The sequence below is a fragment of the Branchiostoma lanceolatum genome, chromosome 14, assembly GCF_035083965.1.
Source record: "Branchiostoma lanceolatum isolate klBraLanc5 chromosome 14, klBraLanc5.hap2, whole genome shotgun sequence".
NCBI classification, from domain to species: domain Eukaryota; kingdom Metazoa; phylum Chordata; class Leptocardii; order Amphioxiformes; family Branchiostomatidae; genus Branchiostoma; species Branchiostoma lanceolatum.
In genome coordinates this window covers 1,604,294-1,626,012 of record NC_089735.1, presented here as the reverse complement: position 1 = coordinate 1,626,012, position 21,719 = coordinate 1,604,294, and the positions used below count along the sequence as shown (strand labels likewise).

Here is a 21,719-nt window from a genome sequence, read left to right as displayed (position 1 = left end):
TCGCATGAAAGAGATTCGGCAGCTATGAAACATGTAGGTTTGGATACCTAGCCTGGGTGCCATCCTATTTCAACAAGGGCTCCTATACTTGCTACCCTAAGGGTATTTGTGGGTAGCGAGTGTAAGAGCCCTGGTAGGAATAGGATGGCACCCAGGCTACTGGATTACCAGGATACAAATGTGGGTTCCCAACAATGGTCTGTTCCTGCATGTAATCGATTGATCCAGTGAAAAACCAAACAGTACTAACAAGTAGGAGTAAGTCTCCATCATTATGAACAGAGCCCAATTCCAGAGGCAATTCCTCGTGGCATGTCTACACTGCAAAGGATTTACAATGTATATTGATGGCCAATTAGAACTGGGTTCAATATTCACCAGGTTGTATTATTTCAGCCAGTAGGTACCCATGTGAGTAATGAGGCTGTTGTAACGCACTCGAGGCACCTCCTCGAACACGGGACCCCAAATTTTCGTCTCTTCCGAAAGACGGTGCAGCTCCGACAAGGATACCCTTCCCGGGATTCTATCTGGGGTCTTCCGGATCCAACTAATTATAATTGGAAACGGGAGGCTCAACTGCGAATCCGCTACCCATTGAGCTACAGGGACATCCTGATGACCAGTCTTTATTCATATTTTATTCACTTCAGCACTACTAGGAGGATTTTTACTGTGTATATGTTTAAGCTTTTACAGTACTGTAGGCTTCTTCAGTTATTTTTCCTAGTAATTATCACAAACAATCTTTCTTGGCTATAACTATTAGCTATATAAGAGTCATAATATAAGAAATCATGATAAGAAACTCATCTTTCTGAAATCTAAGAGCCAAAAAATTGCACTTTTTCTAAAGCTGTTTTCAGGCACATGGGGACATGCACCCAGAGTGTGGTGTAATTGCTTGAAACCTTCTTATACTGCATTTTCCCCGTACCACTCAGGGTACAGAGTGTCATATTTAGATTGATGTCACTGGCGGAAGACACGTTATGTGTACTCAAAATGTATGAGAACAGCCGCTAGTGGCAAAAGTCATGGGTAAGTGGGCATAGATGTTTCTTGGAAAAGGTGCTGAAACATGCGTAGGTGTTTATTACTTCTCTATACAGATGTCTGTAGGGCCCCATTTAGATTGGGATCAGGCAGGTCTAATAGATACGGTGTAACAGGCCAGAATACACCCCTGGATTGAATATACCAGGGTACATTTTGGCAAGGGGTGTATTCTCATGACATGCTACACCTGGTTGTAGACTGAGTCTTGTTGGGCAGTATTGGTCGTCAACTTGAGCTTTGAAATCTTGTTTAGAAACCTTAAGGCCACACCAATTTAATTTAGCACAAAAAAATCATGAAAACAGAAGGCTGGGGTGAAAACTTGCACCTGACCCTGTTCACTCCCTGAAATTGTGTGCATCAAAGTACAAACTTTCCTCTGAGATTCTGTTTTCCTGTTGATTTTCCAATCTAGCATTTTTGTTTAGAATACCAAGAAATTGAAATGGTGTGGTCTAAGCTTGTTTTTAGTATCTGAGCAGCATACACTGTAGTTTTCCTCCATATCGTAGGATTCAAATCTTTACAATTTTTTTTGTGTTCTGTTATCTAAAAAATTTTTTTCAAATCTTTAGAAAATCTAAAATCTTAAGATTAAAAAAATTATCTTGAAAACATTCTGACGATCCATTGACCTTGTCCACAAAACAACAAAGCTACGGAGAAGCCAACACCGGTAATAACATACATTTGTAACCTTGTTGCCGGGGGTAAAATATAATAATGGTTTGATACAAGCTAGACTGACTGTCTCCAGCCCTGGAATCACATGTTTGCATCCCTCTGACTCTGACAGCAGAACCAGAACATAGTATATTGGGAGTTTCTTTTAAACAACCAGGTAATCTCACCTGCTGACGTTTCGGTGTCTGTCAGACTGGAGTACTGCTTCTCACCGTTATAAGTAGCCGATGTAGGTGGCGCTTTTGCGGCGAGAATGTAAGCCCAAATGTGGCTGAGCTTGTTATCCCCTCTTGTTTCGGTTCATCACTGGTGATGACTTCCTGATCCATACTGCCTCCTTAAAAGAAACTCCAAATATCCTATGTTCTACCAACCTGATGAAATTATTTTCGGAAAAAAGAGCCAGAACAGCTGTGTATAACATAACATAACATAACATAACATAACATAACATAACATAACATAACATAACATAACATAGTGTTCGGATAAGAGGCATATTGCCTATGAGATCCGCGTCTTTAGCTTAGTCGTAGTATAAGTCAGCAAGGATGTAGTGAACTGCAGTTCTGTTGCAGTACCATAGAAATCTGCTAGGGGCCTCAAAATCTTACCATATCCTTATTAGACTAGAACTACATGTACCCTCGTAGTATCACAAAATATCAAAAAGATTTATTGGTTTGAGCTCCTTTATTTTGACAAACAAACACAAAAACGTCACTGAAAAAGTGAAAGGGTATCAACTGAATTTATACAGTTACAGGTTTTGAAACCAGCTTGACCACTCTCTTCAGCCATGTTTACATGAGGGTCTGCATGGGGAATACCAACAACACTTTCGCTGTATTCAGAACAGCCCCTTACTTATTACATGTACGTCAAAATCAAGGATGGCATTTACGCAACATTTGGTCACCTTGCTACGAATTACGTTACTACAACGGCTTAATTACTGGAAACTAAAATAGGCTGCCTTTTATACCTTATGGAAAAGAGCATGCAGACCCTCTTACATCTTTCTGTGAATAAAGACAATTTGTCAGCAGATCGCAAACGGCTGTAAGGTGCGTAAGACTGACTCACAACAGAAAGGAACCCACAGATTATCCGTCCCTGTTTAGATAAACTGATTATCACAGCATGGATGGAACGAAGCTGTTCGTCAGGTTTTCACACCTGTTTCCAGCATCAGGGAGGAGATGAAAGTAGGTCAGAATGTTGAAAACTTTTGTCTCTTGGGTCTGATCATCTGACAGTGTTATTACATCAGCTGGGAGGTATGCTGTCAATGATGGTTGGTTACTTGGTTGGTTAGTTGGTTTGTCGGTCAGTTTGTTTGTTGGTTGGTTGGTTGGTTGGTTTGTCAGTTGGTTGATTTGTCAGTCAGTTTGTCTGTTGGTTTGTCTGTTGGTCTGTCTGTTGGTTGGTTGGTTGGTCAGTTTGTCAGTCAGTTGGTTGATTTGTCAGTCAGTTTGTTGGTTTGTCTGTTAGTTGGTTGGTTGGTTGGTTGGTTGGTTTGTCGGTTGGTTGGTTGGTTGGTTGGTTGGTTGGTTAACAGGAAAGCTTTGAAGTTATGGTTGAATCATTAATCTTTTTTGGGGGGAAGACATGCTGGATTTAGATGCATCATATTCATAAGTACCAGTAATCTTTGCTGTTTTTATGGATGCAGTTTGTACTGATACAAACGGAATGTTCAAGATGTTTGTTCTAAAGTTGCTAGATTTTAACCTATAATTATAAAGGTGCCTCATATGTTTATCTCAAGTTATCTCAAGGGCGGCATCTTAAATCCCTATTCTTACTTTCACCTCTCTCGTTTCGTTGTCTTGGAAATTTTAAACATACAATCAGACTCTCACAATCAGAGCTACTGTTAGTGTTAGAGTAAGGTTGTTTTCAAAACAAGGCACATTATTACTAGGTCCAGACAGATTTTGATAAAGATCTCTACAAAACAAAGAAGTTTTCTCTCAGAGTGTTTCAATTAGTCACAACATCACAATAACGCAGTGTACTGTGTAGAGGCCCAGTCAGCAGACAACAGGTGTTCATACACAGAAGTAACTCCTTGATTGTTTCAGGCAATAAGGAAAATGTCATGACTAATAGAGATCTTTCAGTGAGTCATAGAAAGTGTATTAGTCTACGCAAAAGAATGTTTTGAACGATTGATTAAACTCATTTGTAAACTGTACATCTCAAAACAAGACCACACCAGTTTAATTTGTTGGTTCTCGGAATCTAAAATCTAAGCTTTAAGAAGATCAACATGAAAACAAAGTCTGTGTTACAGTATGTATCTTGGATTCTGGAGACACAGGTTCAGGGAGTGAAAGTCTGGGCTAACAATAAAGTACAAACTAAGGCAGTTTGTAAGCCGGTGCAATGGCCTAATGGGTAGAGTGTTCGCCTTGCATACGGTAGGTCGTGAGTTCGAACCCCGGCCGGGTCATACCAAAGACTCTAAAAATGGTACATACTGCTTTCTCTGCTTAGCACTCAGCATTTGGGAAAGAGTATGGAAGTTAAACATACATCACTACCAGCGGACCAGCCCCCTGCTGTAGTGACTTGCACTTGTGTGGCCCAAGGGCTACAGAAATGGAGATGGGCGCCACCCCAACGCATCTGATCAAGATGTATGGGACACTTTAACTTAAGGCAGTTTGGGGCATCATACACTGGGTGTTTTTTGGGTTTTTTTAACGATCTCCCTCAATGCAAGGCCAAAAAGACACATTCAAGTTCTCCCATATACACGATCAAATGAATCAATTGTCCATTTTCACATAAAAGTTTTCCCCCCAGCCCTCCGTATTCTGAATTTTGCAACATCTGAAAACCAAGGAAGGGAACTGGTGCTGCCAACAGATATTATAACTTAGTCTGAATAGTGGCTTCTGTTGTAGGCTTACTACACTATTAGGATATCAATGTGTACATGGTACAATGGTTGTAGACGATACATGTAACATTGTCTTAACGATTTAAACTTAACTTAAGAGTATTCATCTGACTTCCTTTCTTGGACAAATGATCCTTGCCCTGACCTTGTTTTCTTGACTCCTTTCTTAAACTTTTAAGATTCTCCTGTCCATAGGCTGTGACCTGTCTGTTGTGCATGGTGCACTCTGCACAAATTGGCAATTAGCGAGCGCTGGTTGTTGAACACCGAAATTAGGTTGAGTTACGATCTGCCCAGCAAGTTTGTTGTGAGCAGCCACTGTTCATGGGTGGGCATTCAGGTAGATACAGGGCTCGAAGTATACTTTGTGCGCATGCACTTTTGTACACCCGATATTGGAGCAGTGCACCTAAGTTGGCTGTGGGTGCACCAGTGCATCTAGATATTCTTGTAGGATATAGCGTAAAGGTATATTGTACACTGGTATACAGAAAAAGCAATATAACCTTTGTTGTACTTTGTTTGATGTACATGTATTACTTATTCAAAATTTAGCTAAAGAATTACAGATTTAAGTTCCTAAGAGGGGCAGTAGGGTTTGTAATGATTAATACGTTTTACTGAGTGACATTCTACTTTATTTCATGTTGTGCACCAAAATGTCTTTTCTGTGCACTGAAATTTTCAGGTTAGATGCAGCATTGTACCTATCACACCAAATGAATTTCGAGCCCTGAGATATAATGGGGACATCATATACCAGCAGTGGGGTCAGACGTGCCTAATGCATGAGGGTCGCTAAGATAGGTCGTTAAACGGTTCTGTGTGGAGGTCGCTAAGATAGGTCGTAACGTTAAACGGTTCTGTGGGCAGGTCTCCATGAGCGGGTCATGAAATGTTTGACAGGGACTGAGTAATAATTATGGCTGATGGTCTCATTCTTTCCACTTCAAATCAGAAACAGGATGTTAGCTAGCAGGGCGTCAGGGTGTCTTTTGGACGCCCTACACTAAGAAAACAAGTAAATTGGACACCCTCCTTTTGCAGAGAACACCCTGTATCCCTGATAATTACATACACGTGCACATATATTCCCCCCACACACTCACTGCAAAATGGACCATTCCACATACAAGACAGTGGAACAGCATGCAAATTGATTAACATGCAATACTCCCAGGTAATTGTTAATCCATAGAGCGAATTGAGAAGCTCTGGTTCCCATTGCCCCCCCCCCCCCCTTAATTTTTGGACTAAAAATCCTAACTAAAAGCCTACCTTTCGAGTATGTCTGAATTTGGCATGATGCTTCCTTTATTAGTATTGTACTACAGTACCAGTATTAGAAACATGGAATTTGAGCAACTCTCTGTGTTAACAAACTCTGTCTGATACTGTGAACTTGGGTTCTCTGTATAAAGACTAGCTTTACTACTTCAGAGAATGAAAATGTTAATGGCATACATTAAGATTTAAGTTACGTTCTTCATTGGCATGTTAATCGGCATGCTTCATTTGCATTTACAAAATGTACTTGTAGGTAAGTTTTCCCATTTTGCTGGTTTTTTTTCTATTTTGTCAACAAGTTTGTACAAGAATGTCATAATCTTAATTAACACTTTTCATGGGGAAAGCAATAAAATCCAAAACGGTAGAAGATTTTTATAGACTCTGAGATACAGCTCTGTGCATTACCTGTGCATTTCAGTTTTAGTGTGCACTCATACTGACATAGATCGTTAATGGTTTTAACTGATAAACTAGTTGACCTATAATGTACATCATGGGTTCACCTATTCCCTAGGTGTTCGTTCTCACCAGGTGAGTTGTTGACAGGTAACAGCACACAGGTAAAAGTATCCAGGTGAGAAAGGAAACAGTGGTGTTTGTCTTGTGGTCTCCAGTCTTTGATGTTACGTTAACACTTTCTCATGCCCAGACACACTGGAATGTCAGAGTGTGGACTTCTCATGCACTCAGGTGCTTCTGTATAAACACTACAGGTAATATGTCTTTTTAGAGACTGTCTTCTGGACCCGTCCCTGGACCCAAAATGATAAACATTTTGTTATGTAATGATGTTTTTAGAGAAAACGATTTCAATTTGTACACTTAGCATGTACAATGAATCATTCAATAAAAATTGCAATTTTAGAACAACTGAATTTCAATGAGTGGGATAATGAGTGGGACCGGCCTGCTATCCAATGTGTATCCTATCATTAACATTTTACTTTATAGAGAAAGCCTATAGCTTCATATTGAGAAGCATTTATGTAGCCATCAAGGAGTGAATACATGTAGATCCTAGAAATAATCACTTGAATGTTTACTCTTGATTAAACTTATAAAGGGTATAAAGTCAATTGCAACAAGATTAGCTACATGTAGTCCAGTACCTATTCCCATACATGTACCTGACTGAATTTTTTTGGGGGGTGGGGTCAGGTCAGTGAGCTAGTCAGGAGGAAGTGTGATGCCACATTTAAACATACTCGAAACGTCTTCTTGTCCATCCTGTTTGTGGAGGAAGTAGTCCATGTGGAGGACAAACATTATCAGAGATGTGAGGTGGGACTAGGTGAATGCGAGGAATGTTTCCGGCTTCCTGCCTTCCCGAAACCACCCACTCAACTAGAACTGTCTGTCCTCTGAGCATTGATGCTGACATGTAAGAGGGCCTGCATGCCCCTTTTACGTAGAGCGTAATCGGCCGTTTTTATTTTACGTAGAGCATTGCTGACCACTCCATAATTTAGCGTAGAGCGTAGGGAGGCTTTCTGAATTTAGCGTATTACGTAGCCGGCCGTCCAAATTTAGCGTAGAGCGTTGTCGGGACCCCCCCATGCAGGCCCTCATGTAACCTGTCATGTCTGTATTTCATTGAAGCGCTGGCATCTCATTCTTAGGCCACACCAATTGAGTTTGTTGTTTTCCTGATGTTTTAGAGTAAAAAAACTAAGAGGAACAGAGGAAAACTAAAGAGGAAAACTTGCATCTGACACATATTTACTGTACTGTGTTTGCGTTCATTTGACTTTGCTGTAACAAGAAAATAGAGCGTTCGCTTTGGATGACGCGATAGTATAGTCACATACTGTACAGTGATGGAAATACTGGCACCTCTACGGATCTACGTTTGTGGTGAACAGGTTATCCCCAAAACCACAAGCACTGCCACAAAAATTTCAAGAATTACGGTTCTCCCTGACTATATTTTCACTTGATATTCCATTTCAGCATTATAGTAATTCTCAAAATCCGAGAAACAACAGATAAGATTGGTGTGGCCATTATGAGTAATGAACTCTTTTTTGTCGTTGAATATCAGAATTTTTGATTGTAGAAAAGCCGTGCCATGAGGGACTTTGTTCATTTCTTTGTGAAATGCCAGTGTCTGCTCTCTGTGTTAGAATAGAGCCATACTGGTGCAGATAAAATCAATCTTTCCTGACACTCTATATATCATTACATAGCTAGTCTGGCCTGTAGTAAACTACATAGGCCACAGTAAGTTGATTTTGGGGATCACATCACTGGGGACACCAAATAGAATACTAAGTACTGAAGGATTTGCTTGCTTTGTCAGAAGACTGTGACACTACATTAATTTTTTCAGTGGTTCTTGGACATTTTCCAGTAAAATTGTAGCAGCAGGAAAACAGAGGGGTGGGCTGAAAACTGTCACACCCTGTAGGTACCAATATTAACTTTCTCCCTGCTGCCCAACTCAGTAACCAATAAGGAATTGGGTGCCAAACAGCAACTTCAGTGTGCTAAAAGTTAATGGTGTCATTCCCAGATCTATTTCCATGTCAGTATTTCAGTTCAGAATTTTCTTTTTGAAAAATGAGAACAAACAAGACCTTGAAATATGATTGTTTAAAGCAAAATTAGTGAATTTTGTAAAATATGACTGTCAGAAAAACCATTGCCATGGCAACAAAAAAAGCGTATGAATCGGTGTGTTTTTTGGTGAAAATTTCAAATTTGTGCAGCCATATATCAACATATCTTCATCTTAAAGTTTTTCACCATAGCAAAATTCTCGGTTTTTTGCTGTTTTTGGAATCTTTCCAAAAACATTACTTTCTGCAACCCTACATGCACGTATATGTATCCTGAAGTGACCCAACGAACCATCCAGGTGATGTAAAGATAGTGGAAACCGTACCTGTACATGTGTGCCATGAAAATTTAATGGTGTGGTGGGAATATATAAAGCCGTGATAAGTCAAGGTTATAAAGCCTTGGAATGTAAAATGTCATCATTTCTTTAGTGCTGCCCGTACGTTGAATGTCATGGTCAGATGAACAAGACGACAAGATAAAAATAGTGCAAGTCCACAGCAACAAGAACTTTTCGTATTCAGAACATAGCAATATTAGAATATTTTACATGCCAGAATTCATCTTTTATCCTTTCATGATTTTGTTGTGCGACTTGAAGTTAAACAATGCAGATACAGATTTTATGACATTATTCACAACGATAAACTACATTTGTATATTGTAAATGCAGAAATGTTCCCCATGGTTTTACGTTCGTGTCTTTTGCGGTGACTGTTTCTCGGTGAACTTGAAACCACAGCAAACATTTTTGTCCAATACTGTAGCAGTATGTGGCTATAGCGCTGCCGCAAACTAAAAACCACAGCGAACACTCCATTTTTGCCTTAGCACGAAATAGGAACCACACGAACCTAAATGCATTTACAGTATAGTCATACTTAACTATAGGGAAGTTCTATGTTGAAAGCATATCTCCACTTAAATCAGCCCCGCTGTAACCCCGGCCTGCAGCTAACACTAGTGTTGACACACGCCTGACAGCTGTGTTGTGGTGGGAGGTGCAGGGTCACTGCTGATGGACAGTAGGGGCAGGCAACTGTGCTGGCTTCCTTTTATAACTGCATATCTAGCTTAAGCATATCTAGCTTAAGCATCTCCTGAAGAGCCAATTTTCAATCTTAGGTGTATAAACAGAGATGTCAATGTCTTGTCTTTGTCAGCAAGACTAACCCTTTGTGATGACTTGTACAGTTATAACATTGGGTCAGGCAGGCAGACAACTGCACTGGCTTCCTTTCATAACTGCATATCACAGCTATAAAGTATCTCTGTTGAAGAGCCAATTTTTAATTTTAAATTTTAAAGACAGATCAATCTATACAACTGGACGAGATACGGAGATAATTTACGGACAGTTAAGCTACATAATGTACATGTACATGTCGTTGTCACTACATCATACAGTGTACCCTAGTAGTATGTAGGGTCAGGTAGCAAAACAACTCTAACTGGCTTCCTTTTGTAACCACATATCACAGCAATCTCTGTTGAAGACCCAGTTTGCAAAAGGCTTCTATAGGGAGATGCCGGTACCTTGAACTTGAGCTGCTCCAACTTGAAATGCTTTTTCTATCTATAGAAAGATTGCCTTGGAGCCAGTTCATCGTTTGAAGCCATAGATGTCAAAGCAATTCTGTACATGTAAGAAGGCCAAGTTCGAATGGCCGTCTGATGGCTCTGTACAAATAGATGTCAGCGGCCTGAATTTGTAGTTTGCATTGGTTTCTTTTATGGCCACCCATTACACATTCTGTCCGAGTGCCAAGTATGGCTGGGCGATCATGGCCAAGTTTACAGTCATGTTTATACTTTGATATAGATAGATGTCAGTAGCTTGAATTTAAGAGGCACTGTAATTCACTGTCTTTATCTTCGCTGTAGCAAATTTCACGGTGTAACTTTAAGAAAAATGGACATTTTCACTGAACTTGAACTTCACGGTGGCAGCAAGTGATTTACAAAACGGATGTGTGGAGGAATCATAAATGATTACAATAGGTTTTTCACAGTGATGATAATTTCACGGTACAGAGGTGACCATGAAAACAGTGAACCTAGATTTACAGTGAAAGAAGCAAGAAGTACAGAATCACATTTATTTATTTACTTAGTAAACTTATGTGCAAGAATGATACGAATGTTATTTTGAGTAAGAGTTCACCGCAAAAACCGCGAGCATAAAACCACCGCAAACATTCTGCATTTACAGTATTTACTTCCTGGATTCAGGTTCGGAAAAAAAAAATGGGCAACAGTGGAGAGCCAAGTTTAAATGGCCACAAGTAATGTAGGTGTGAGGACCTAAGCAATGTATCACCGGTAAGTGCAAACATTACTAGAACATTATCCTGAGTGTACCACGGCCAGGTAGGTATTAATGTTACCTCCATCTGTCTCTGTGCAGGGATACATGTAAGTGAGTTTCCTAAAGGCCTGTGCATGTGGAAAGGGTCGTTATACAAATAGCTGTGGTTCAGACTTGGCCGTGGTTGTCTGTATTCAGTTGAGAGGTTTGCTGTACTCTTGAGTTACAGGGAAAGTGCTTCTGTGTGGCATTCAGTCAAGTCTTGGGCATGTAAGAGACAGGGAGAAACCTGTAATATTTACAGGTTTGCATAGCAAAACCTTTGTTGGATCCGTTGGCATGTGTGGTGGCCGCCATCTTGATTTTGTGACGTCGCAGGGTAACCATACCATTTCATTGGGGGTGTGTGTTTTTTTGTCGCAAACAAACCCACCCGCCTACTCGCAAACACAAGCACAGAAAACAAAACCTTCCTTGGGGAGGTAATTATAACTTCAGAAACATAAAAACCACAAGTACTCTATCCTAGCTGCCTTGGCAACAGTATTAAACCCCCGGCAACAGTAACCCCCGGCAACAGTAACCCCGGTAACAGTAACCCCAGTAACAGTAAGCCCCGAGCCAGCCCATGTCTGGCATGATGTGCTAAGCCATCTCCGTGGCGACTGTCACCATGACGTTAATGGTGGTGGTGACCCTGTGTCTGATGACCAGAATAGCTCAGTAAATCTTCCTCGGGGGTCGCTAGTCTCAGTTCCATAACCGGTGAACTTGGAAAGATGGTGAGGGGTAAACTGGCGACGATGATAGGGTGAGGTGAACATGCGTATCTATCCCTGCTACCTGCCATTACACTGCATGGTAATTATATTTTCTCTTTTGGAAGATGCTAGAAATTAGGCAAAGATTGTTGCTTCTGACAAATTTTCAAGGTATTACAGTCTCCTCTTCAACTTTTTGTCTTACCATATATGTACATAGATTAGCTCTGTAACAATAATGGTTCACCAGGAATAACTAATTAACTCTTTTTATAAGTATTTTTCACGAACGGATTAACGAAAAGACTAAGACTTTTTTTCCGTTTAAGACATAGCTATTGCATATAATGTTTTATTTCTAAAGACCATGAAATGGTTTCAAGATACCAAGTCGTCCTGCCTTCTGGAGCCCTGCATTATTCACAGGAACCATCAGCATATTTATAGGCTCATCCTCCTCCTTAATAGTCGAGAGACGTTACCCATTCCTTGAGAAAACGACCCAAGACTAGAACAAAGTGGCTGGCAGGCCCTTGTAGAGTGTGGTGTGTTCACAGATTGTAGATCTGGGAATAGGGAGTTAGCCTACATGTTGCACTGCGTACTGCTTCTAAGTCTAATGGCCCTGTAGGGACCAGGCGGTTAGCCTTGATCACAAGTCCTGCCTGTAAGAAGAGTGATGACTCCATTGCTCCTTTTGACAGAAAGTAGAGCCATGGCAAGTGGCGTTAAAGAAGTAGTAATTAAGATTGTTATCCTTTGCAGAATAATTACAAGAAGGGCGGCCCAGATTTCTTTCAATCTTTGGCTACAGAATTTTGTTTCAGGATCTAGTTTATAGCTACATTTTGTACATGTATTACGGTATGATAGGTTACCCAGGGAGTGACCCAAGTTTCCTGTATACTTCGCAGATTGTAGATGTGGGAATAGGGGTACAAATGTGGATGCTGCACTTCACTTCCAAATGACTCCATAGGGACAGTAGTTAACCTTGATCTGACTTGTACCTGGAAGAGGAGCGATGATTGAAAACTTCCAACTTGGCGGGCTTGTGCTGGAAAATTTTTTTTCAAGAGCCCGATGTTGCCATCGATTTTTTCGAAGAAAGGCAGCTCGTACAAACGACATCATAAGCATGTTCTTGGCTTGGCTTCGCTGACGAAGATTTCAGGGGTTGAGTCCACTTCTGCATGGTAAGCATATAGACCATAAATAATAATACAACAAAAGAGAATCACATCACAATCTTGCCTCGAATTTACATTGTGTCATCAGCTATTGCAATAAGGACATGTATAAAGTAAGGTTGTTCTGTATCTCCCCCCCCCCCACATCAAATTTGAAATCAACACAAGATGTGATCCATGAAATTGAGATTACACAGCCTTACAGATGTGGTAGATTAAGTTTCATTAAAGACATGCAGCTCACTTATTCACCATCAACTGAGTTGCTCCCCAGCGATTCATGAAATGTTTCCTTTCATACACAGTCTGCGCCGGGTACACCTCTGTGCACTGCTAATTCATCATCTGTATGCCTTGGGTAGGAACATGTTCGCTCTGGTGCAGTTGATTTATCATCGGAACTGTGCATGGAAAAGCTACAGGGACGAGACTTGGAGACTGTTGTTGTGCAGTTAATTACCTTGTCCCTGACAAGAGAAGTCGTTGTGCAGTTAATTACCTTGTTAATTACCTTGTCCCTGACAAGAGACAACTTGATGCTGTCCTACTTACTTTAGGGAATGTATTTAGCAGGAAGATTAGCAAGGAAGGACAATGTGTATTTGGAAACTAGACTTTGTAATTGCTTCACTTCAATAGAAAATGAATAATGATGATTGTCAATGTTTAAGCTCAATTCCACAAATATCCTTAGAGCCTGAAAAAAACAACGTTTGGGTATTATGGTCATTTTTTAATCATTTTCAACAGTTTTAAGCATTTAGTTCCGCAGCACATTTTGTAGTACTCCTTGCCAGTATATGGGTTAGCTTGACAATGAGCTTTGTACAGATTGCAAAAATCTTCTGTACTACATTAATACCAAACAAGATCCATGCATTAATTTTCACATCTTTGACCTCTTTCTGGAATCAAAGGAAATGACTCAATACCAGAAATTCTCACAGCAGGCAGAAAAATCCGGGAAATCAAATTTTTGCATCCTACCAACACAAATGAAATGTCTAATTTGATATGCAAAATGTTTAAGGTGATATCGGTAAAAACGTGGGTGTTTTCTTTCTTTTTTTGGGAAAGGTCCATGCACCTAAGAATTCTGAGTGCATAGGTCAAGAGTATTTATTACGTTGTTGAAAGTAATGTACCAGCTGGCTTGTTCTACCACCCACACCCCAAACACACTCTGACAGCCGACATACAAATGTATGAACATGTACATGGACTTGGACACATGCCTCTACCAGTAGGTGGTAGCCCTGTCTTTCTGTTTAGTCTTTCTAAAACCGCAGGCATCAGGCAGGAAATACCTTAGGAGTGTGCACCCACTACTATTACAGCTTGTCAGCAGTTCTACTTCCCTTGTACTTTTTATACTGACTGTCTTCTTTAGGCCACACCAATTTAATTTCTTGGTTAACAGATTTTTATTTTCCCCCCAAAAAAAAATTTGAAATTTTTTTTTACGAAAACAGAAGTCTGGCCCAGCTTTCTGTTTTCATGATTTTTTTTTTCTAAAATTTTTTTTTTTTTTAAAAATAAAAATCTGTTAACCAAGAAATTAAATTGGTGTGGCCTTACTTGTACATGTGCACGTAGGTGGTTCGTCCTGACTGCTTTGTCTCTCCAAAGGAGTCGAACTTCATGATCAGACTGAGGACAAAGCATGGCACTTTTTCATTAGTTAGTGGTGCAATGCGACTTCGCTACAGCTCTAAAGCCATGTACAATGCTTTGTAGTTGGTGAGGAAACGTTTGAGGGAGCTACATGTACCAATATTGCAAGTTGTATAGAAATTGGATTTAGACTTCTACAGGTCCTCATAGCTTTCCAGTTCTCCCTCACCCTCTGCCTTTTTTGATAAGTCTCTCAAAAGCCACACTCGGTACATGTACAGTCAGGGAAATACCCAAGGCTGAGGGGCCTGTATAGAGCCTGTGAGGCAAGTTTGAGCAGGATCCTCCCATATTGCAACCTGTCAGCAACTTTACCTCCTACCCCTTCCCAGTACTGCAGCAGTGCACACGTACATGTACTCTATAATGGTTCTCTGTAGGCAGGGCATTCCAGAGGGAACCACCCACAACTGCCTGCTGCCTGGGTCTGGCTCCTACGCACACATGTTCATAGACACTTACAGTTTGCTGAAACAAGCCCAGGGGCGCACCCTGGGGAGCCACGACCTCAAGTTTTACACCATCCACGCAAGAACTGATACATATAAACACTCCTTCTTTCCCCGTACTATCCCCCAGTAGAATAACCTGCCTGGCACGGTTGCGATGGCTTCCACCGTTGAGTCGTTCCGTGCCAGGCTGGGGGCCTGCCCACCTTAGCCCGGGACCTCAACTCCACCCCCCCCTACTTTGCCCCTGAAGGGACTATTTGGGGGTACCAACAATGAAGATGTAGATGTAGATCTAGAACATGTTTATACATTTGAAATTGATATCATTTATCAACGATATAGTAGATGTCCTTTCCCTTGAATGAATATATAGTAAGTCAATTACTAAGACAAATAAGATTCACCATAAGGCCACCCTAAATTAATTTCTTGGTTAACGGATTTTTAATTTTAGCATGAGGACATCATTAAAACAGAAGGCTGGGGTGAAAACTTGCACCTGGCCCTGTTCACACCCTGAAACTGTGTGCACCAAAGTACAAACTTTCCTCAGAGATTCTGTTTTTATGTTGATTTTGGAACTTAGCATTTATTTTAAAAATCTGTTAACCAAGAAATTAAATCAGTGTGGCCTAACATCAAACTTTCACTTTTCTTAACTTGGAGAAACTTAGTAATTTTCTTTATCGAATGGTGAAAAGTTTTAATCTAGTGCTTTCGACGCGGAGCCCCTGAAGTCTGGAAAACAACTTCCCAAATCCAAAGTGACCAGAGTTAAACGGTTTAGACAGTCATTGGAGAAACTGCCCCAGCCACCCACACTGTAAAGGATCCCTGCCCTAACCAGTAGGGACAGGCTCTCCCTGCAGGGCTAAGGGCAGGTCAGCTGCTGGAAATGGGGAATCTGGCTGTCAAGGTCAGCCCTAGAATTGTATACTGTAAAATTTAATGCAGATATGTTCGCGGTGGTTTTATGTTTGCAGTTTTCGCGGCGACTGTTTCACCGCGAACTTAAGCCCACCGCGAACATTTTTGTTCAATACTGTAGTGGTATGTGACTATAGCGCTGCCGCAAACTTAAAGCACCGCTTACACTCCATTTTCGCCTTAGTGCGAAATAAAATCCACGCGAACTTAAACACATTTACAGTATTTCTCCCCTAGGCCATGTCAATTTAATTGGCTGGTTCTGGAGCTAAAAAATAAAAAATAAAAAAGTACTGATCAACAAATTGTGATATTTTCCTAAGGGGACAGGCTCTCCCTGCAGGGCTAAGGGCAAGTCAGCTGCTGGAAATGGGGAATCTGGCTGCCAAGTTCAGCCCTGAAACAGTATATTTCTCTCATGGGGCCATTTCAATTTGATTTGCTGGTTCTAGGAACTGAAAGATAAAATGATCAACAAATTGCAGATGTACCTGTAGTCATATGTAAATTTTCCTAGTCATCGGCATTTATTTTCTCCTTGTAGTAGTAGTTGTGCTCTTGTTGATCATGACTTCCCCCTTAGAAATGTCTGACTCAGAAAACCAGGAAGATGAATTTGTGTAGCCGTCTGACTATTGTTGCGTTGTTGCCATTATTACATTTCGCTGAATAACCAATCTTATCTGTTGATAGCCAGGCTTTGTGTCTGCGTAAGATTGGTGAAATATCAGTTGTGCTAAGAATAAGTGAGACATCCATCATTTCCAAATTTAAAATCAATAACCTGCCAACGGTAATAAGAAAAAAGCAATAATGTTAGTCTGGTGTGTCTGGGACATTATGGGGCAAACATGTCAATAGCTCAGATTTGTATAGTTTACCTGTCTGTAGTAACTCTGTACCTATGTACTGTAAATGCATTTAAGTTCGCATGGTATATTTCGCATTCATTCTAGTGTACATGTAATGTGCCACAGCTCCCCCTAGTAAGCAGTAGGAGAATAGCAGTTTAGATGATTCTCTTTTCCCTGTGATAACAGTTTGCTTATATTGTTATGCTAATGTGTATAGGATAGCAATGATATGACAAGTCTGATCCAGTTTTAAGATTGTGTTGTCATTGTTTCACTTGGATATATCTAATGCTCATCATGATATTATACTTATTGTTTCATCTTGTTGGTGGGGTCGTGTGGCGCAACGGCAGAGCGTTCGACTCAGAACCAAGAGGTCCAGAGTTCGAATCGTGCCATGTCACCGATCTTGTGCCCTTGGGAAAGGCACTTTGCACGACTTTCCTCACTCCACCCAGGACTGGTGTAAATGGGTACCTGACTTCGGTTGGGGAAGGCCGTATTGAGGTCACCTGGTGGCGCCGAATGGCAGCCGCCCAGACCCTTGCGACAGTTACATAAAATGCAAATGTGGAAAAGAAATATTATATATGTTGTGTATGGTGTGAAATCTGTAATACCCTGCATCAATTCAGCGCTAGAAAGGCTGCCATTGCTGGTAATTTCTGACCAATAAAAACCATTATTATTATTATTATCTTGTTTCTCCTCCACAGGGTGTACCCAGGAGTGGAATACCTTATACAAATTAAACTTTTGTATTGAATATCTCATTACCTGGATGTCTAACCTTCGTCAACACCTGATGCTTACTGTTTTCCCTTGTTCCTCCTCTATAGGGAGTACCCAGGAGCCAATCTCTTCCAAGAACGTAGTCCTGACTGGTTATTGTTTACACAATCATCCATCTGCTTGAGTAGCTTTCATATCTCATTACCTGGATGTCCAGCCTTCATCAACACCTGATGCTTATCATTTCCTCTTGTTTCTTCACCACAGGGAGCACCCAGGAGCCGATCTCCTCCACGACCGTGGTCCTGGCGGGTTACCCCGCGGTGCTGTCCTGCGGGTACGTCTCCGACCAGCCGCCGGTGTCGGTGGACTGGTACCGGCTGGAGGGCCTGGATGCTGACCAGGAGAGGACGCATCTCCTGTACCACGACAGCAGCAGCGGGACATTTGCATTCGGAAACTACTCAGGTGGGATGGATGATTCCTGTGTCCGTATAGCCCGTATAGCCGCCCTTTTGGTGTAACACAGCAGCTTCTGTATCTGTATAGCCGGTATAGCCGCTCTTTTGGTGTAACACAGCAGCTTCTGTATCTGTATAGCCGGTATAGCCGCTCTTTTGGTGTAACACAGCAGCTTCTGTATCCGTATAGCCGGTATAGCCGCTCTTTTGGTGTAACACAGCAGCTTCTGTATCAGTATAGCCGGTATAGCCGCTCTTTTGGTGTAACACAGCAGCTTCTGTATCCGTATAGCCGGTATAGCCGCTCTTTTGGTGTAACACAGCAGCTTCTGTATCTGTATAGCCGGTATAGCCGCTCTTTTGGTGTAACACAGCAGCTTCTGTATCCGTATAGCCGGTATAGCCGCTCTTTTGGTGTAACACAGCAGCTTCTGTATCTGTATAGCCGGTATAGCCGCTCTTTTGGTGTAACACAGCAGCTTCTGTATCCGTATAGCCGGTATAGCCGCTCTTTTGGTGTAACACAGCAGCTTCTGTATCTGTATAGCCGGTATAGCCGCTCTTTTGGTGTAACACAGCAGCTTCTGTATCCGTATAGCCGGTATAGCCGCTCTTTTGGTGTAACACAGCAGCTTCTGTATCTGTATAGCCGGTATAGCCGCTCTTTTGGTGTAACACAGCAGCTTCTGTATCCGTATAGCCGGTATAGCCGCTCTTTTGGTGTAACACAGCAGCTTCTGTATCTGTATAGCCGGTATAGCCGCTCTTTTGGTGTAACACAGCAGCTTCTGTATCTGTATAGCCGGTATAGCCGCTCTTTTGGTGTAACACAGCAGCTTCTGTATCCGTATAGCCGGTATAGCCGCTCTTTTGGTGTAACACACCAGCTTCTGTATCTGTATCTTAGCCAGTATAACTCACCTCCTGTACCATGGTGGGATGGATAATTTCTATAGCCGGTATAGTCCCCCTTAACGCACCAGCTTCTGTATCTGTATGTGTATATCTGGTATAACCACCCTTTGGTGTAACACACCAGCTTCTGTATCTGTATATCCGGTATAACCGCCCTCTGGTGTAACACACCAGCTTCTGTATCTGTATTATATATCCGGTATAACCGCCCTTTAGCGTAACACACCAGCTTCTGCATGTATATCCGGTATAACTGCCCTTTGGCGTAACACACCAGCTTCTGTATCTGTATCTGTATAGCCGGTATAACCGCCCTTCGGCGTAACACACCAGCTTCTATATCTGTATAGCCGGTATAACCGTCCTTTGGCGTAACACACCACCTTCTATATCTGTATCTATATACTATATTAGCCAGTATGACCGCCCTTCAGCATAACACACCAGCTTCTGTATCTGTATAGCCGGTATAACCACCCTTCGGCATAACACACCAGCCTCTGTATTTGTATCTGTATCTGTATAGCCAGTATAACAGCCCTTCGGAGACTACATGTACAGGTGTGAAGTTTCTACCACAGAAGACTATGCCATCTTCCTCAGTTTCTTTTCCTTCATGTCTCTTTTATTTTATTTCTCACAGATAGAGCCACAGTTGTGGACAATGCCAACCTCAGACTGGACACCGTGTACCTGTCAGATAACGGAGACTACGAGTGTGAAGTCCCCACCACAGAAGACTACGACATTGTCCTGTCAAAAGTTCGACTCCAGGTTTTGGACTCCCCCGACGGCCCCAGGATTACTGGCTACTCTCCCCCACTCTTTGCCGGGCAGACGCTACATTTACGGTGAGTTTAAAGAACACAATAAACGAAACATTGGTTAGCCACCCTGCTTCTGAAGATGAAGCTCGAGAGTTTGAGTTCCGACTGGATTTTTTTCCACTGAGTCTTTCAGTCCTCAGGACAGGACGTCATGATCAAGCCATCCTCCACTCTCTTCATTTTACTCGTCTCAGAGTAGTAAATGATACAAATCAGCATATACAAAATTGAAGGTATAGGTGTATACTGTGTCAATCCTTTTCCTCAGATGTTTAATTCACTGCGATGAACGCCGGGAAGCCGGAAGCGTGATGACGTCAGCAGTGAAACAAAAGAGGCGGGAAGACGAAACCTTCCACTGTCTCGGTTCAGAGAGGGTTGATGGGCCCCGGTGTAGATTGCCTCCTTCATGCCCCTCACAAAATAGTCCTGTTCCGACTATCCTAGATGCGCCCCTTGTCAAACGTAACATGTTTCTCTTTGTGCTTTTACGAACAGATGTGAGTCCCAGATTGTGGGGGACGTCCGCCCAACCCTGGTGTGGTACAACGGCTCGCGGGAACTGTCCAGAGTCGAGCCGCCCGTCTGGCAGCCCGACACGACCACCGCCGTGCTGAACTACGTGCTGGACGTGTCGAAGTACGACAACGCGAAGGCGTACCGGTGCCAGGCGCTGTACCGCGGGCCTGTGGGGGTCAGGGAACGGAAAGTCACGCTGGACATCAGATGTGAGTAGAACAGAACAGAACATTAATAGAGTGGAATAGGACAGAATAGAATAGAATGAAATGTGAACAGATTATAGAATGGACTGGGATAGAACAGAAATTATAGAATTGAATTGGTGAATGAAATTTCTTTTTTAGTTGGAGAACAGTTTATTTCTCAGGAAGTAAAATATTTGTTGCCGTGGTTTGTTCCAGATGCCCCCACCACCCACATGACGTACCCCCTGGGTACCCAGGTGCGGGAGGGGGACGACGTGCTCCTGAGGTGCGGGGTGGACAGCAACCCTCCAGCCACCGTCAGCTGGGAGAGACTGGAGGGAGCCATGCCGCCCAACCACAAGTACGGCAGCCTCTCTTTCTCATAGATTTTGTGTAGTGCCAACCATTTCACCATTTCCTGTTTGAAAAAGAAGGGACAAAAAATAATTGTACTATGCAGGGGTTTTTCTAGAAAAAATTGAACAAGAGGGAGCACACATAGGCGAGGAAGCAAATTCTATGTATTTATGGAAGAATCAATCGCTGAGTGAAGGCTGTATGTTGATATGAAGCTAAAATCTGAATTCGACAAGGGGTTGCTGGGCTGAAACAAGAGGGCGCAGCGCCCCTCTTTCCTAATTTAGATGAACCCCTGCTATAGTACTACAAATTCATTAATTTTTGTTGGGACTAGATTATATGGTAGGAGGGGAGTGTAGAGTTAAAAGTTTGCAGTAGAAACAATTATTTCTGGTGTTGTGATTTTGCAGTGAAGAGGTGACCACAAAAATAAAACCATCGCTATCATTTCAATATATATAATAGCGTGATTTCTTACTTTCCTAGAAATTGACACTCTACCCAGACCGGTGCAATGGCCGAGTGGGTAGAGTGTTCCGGTTGCATACAGTAGGTCGTGAGTTCAAACCATGGCCGGGTCATACCAAAGACTCTAAAAATGGTACATACTGCTTTCTCTGCTTAGCACTCAGCATTTGGGAAAGAATATGGCAGTTAAACACACACCACTACCAGTGGACTAGCCCCCTGCTGTAGTGACTTGCACAAAGTTGTGTGGCCCAAGGGCTTTGGAACCGGAGATGGGCGCCGCCTTATGCACCTTTCGGTGCGGAAAGGACTTAACTTTAACTTTCTTACTTTCCACATTGTCCTCCCTTCACAGGCTGTATGAAGAGCACCACCTGTTGAGAATAGTTGGTATTACAAGGGCGTTCCACGGGACGTACCAGTGTAGGGCGGAGAACAGCCTTGGAGTCAGCACCACAGCTGTCAGCCTCGACATCCTCTGTAAGTCAAGAGCATACTCTGCTCCAAAAATATATTATCTTACTACCTGGATGCCTAACTTTCATCAAAGCATGCTCTGCTGTTTCTTTTGTGCTTAGGT

The 21,719-nt window shown here is 42.1% G+C and overlaps 1 protein-coding gene across 1 annotated transcript in view; it reads left to right on the top strand.

Moving 5' to 3' along the window:
* The window catches only part of LOC136448661 (fibroblast growth factor receptor 4-like), a 42,655-nt gene that overhangs the window by 5,323 nt on the left and 15,613 nt on the right, over nucleotides 1-21,719 (top strand). The window contains exons 2-6 of the mRNA XM_066448301.1: nucleotides 17,669-17,869; nucleotides 19,421-19,628; nucleotides 20,103-20,332; nucleotides 20,528-20,672; nucleotides 21,495-21,619. Coding sequence (XP_066304398.1) covers nucleotides 17,669-17,869; nucleotides 19,421-19,628; nucleotides 20,103-20,332; nucleotides 20,528-20,672; nucleotides 21,495-21,619 — 909 coding nt within the window. The remainder of the gene's footprint in view (nucleotides 1-17,668; nucleotides 17,870-19,420; nucleotides 19,629-20,102; nucleotides 20,333-20,527; nucleotides 20,673-21,494; nucleotides 21,620-21,719) is intronic.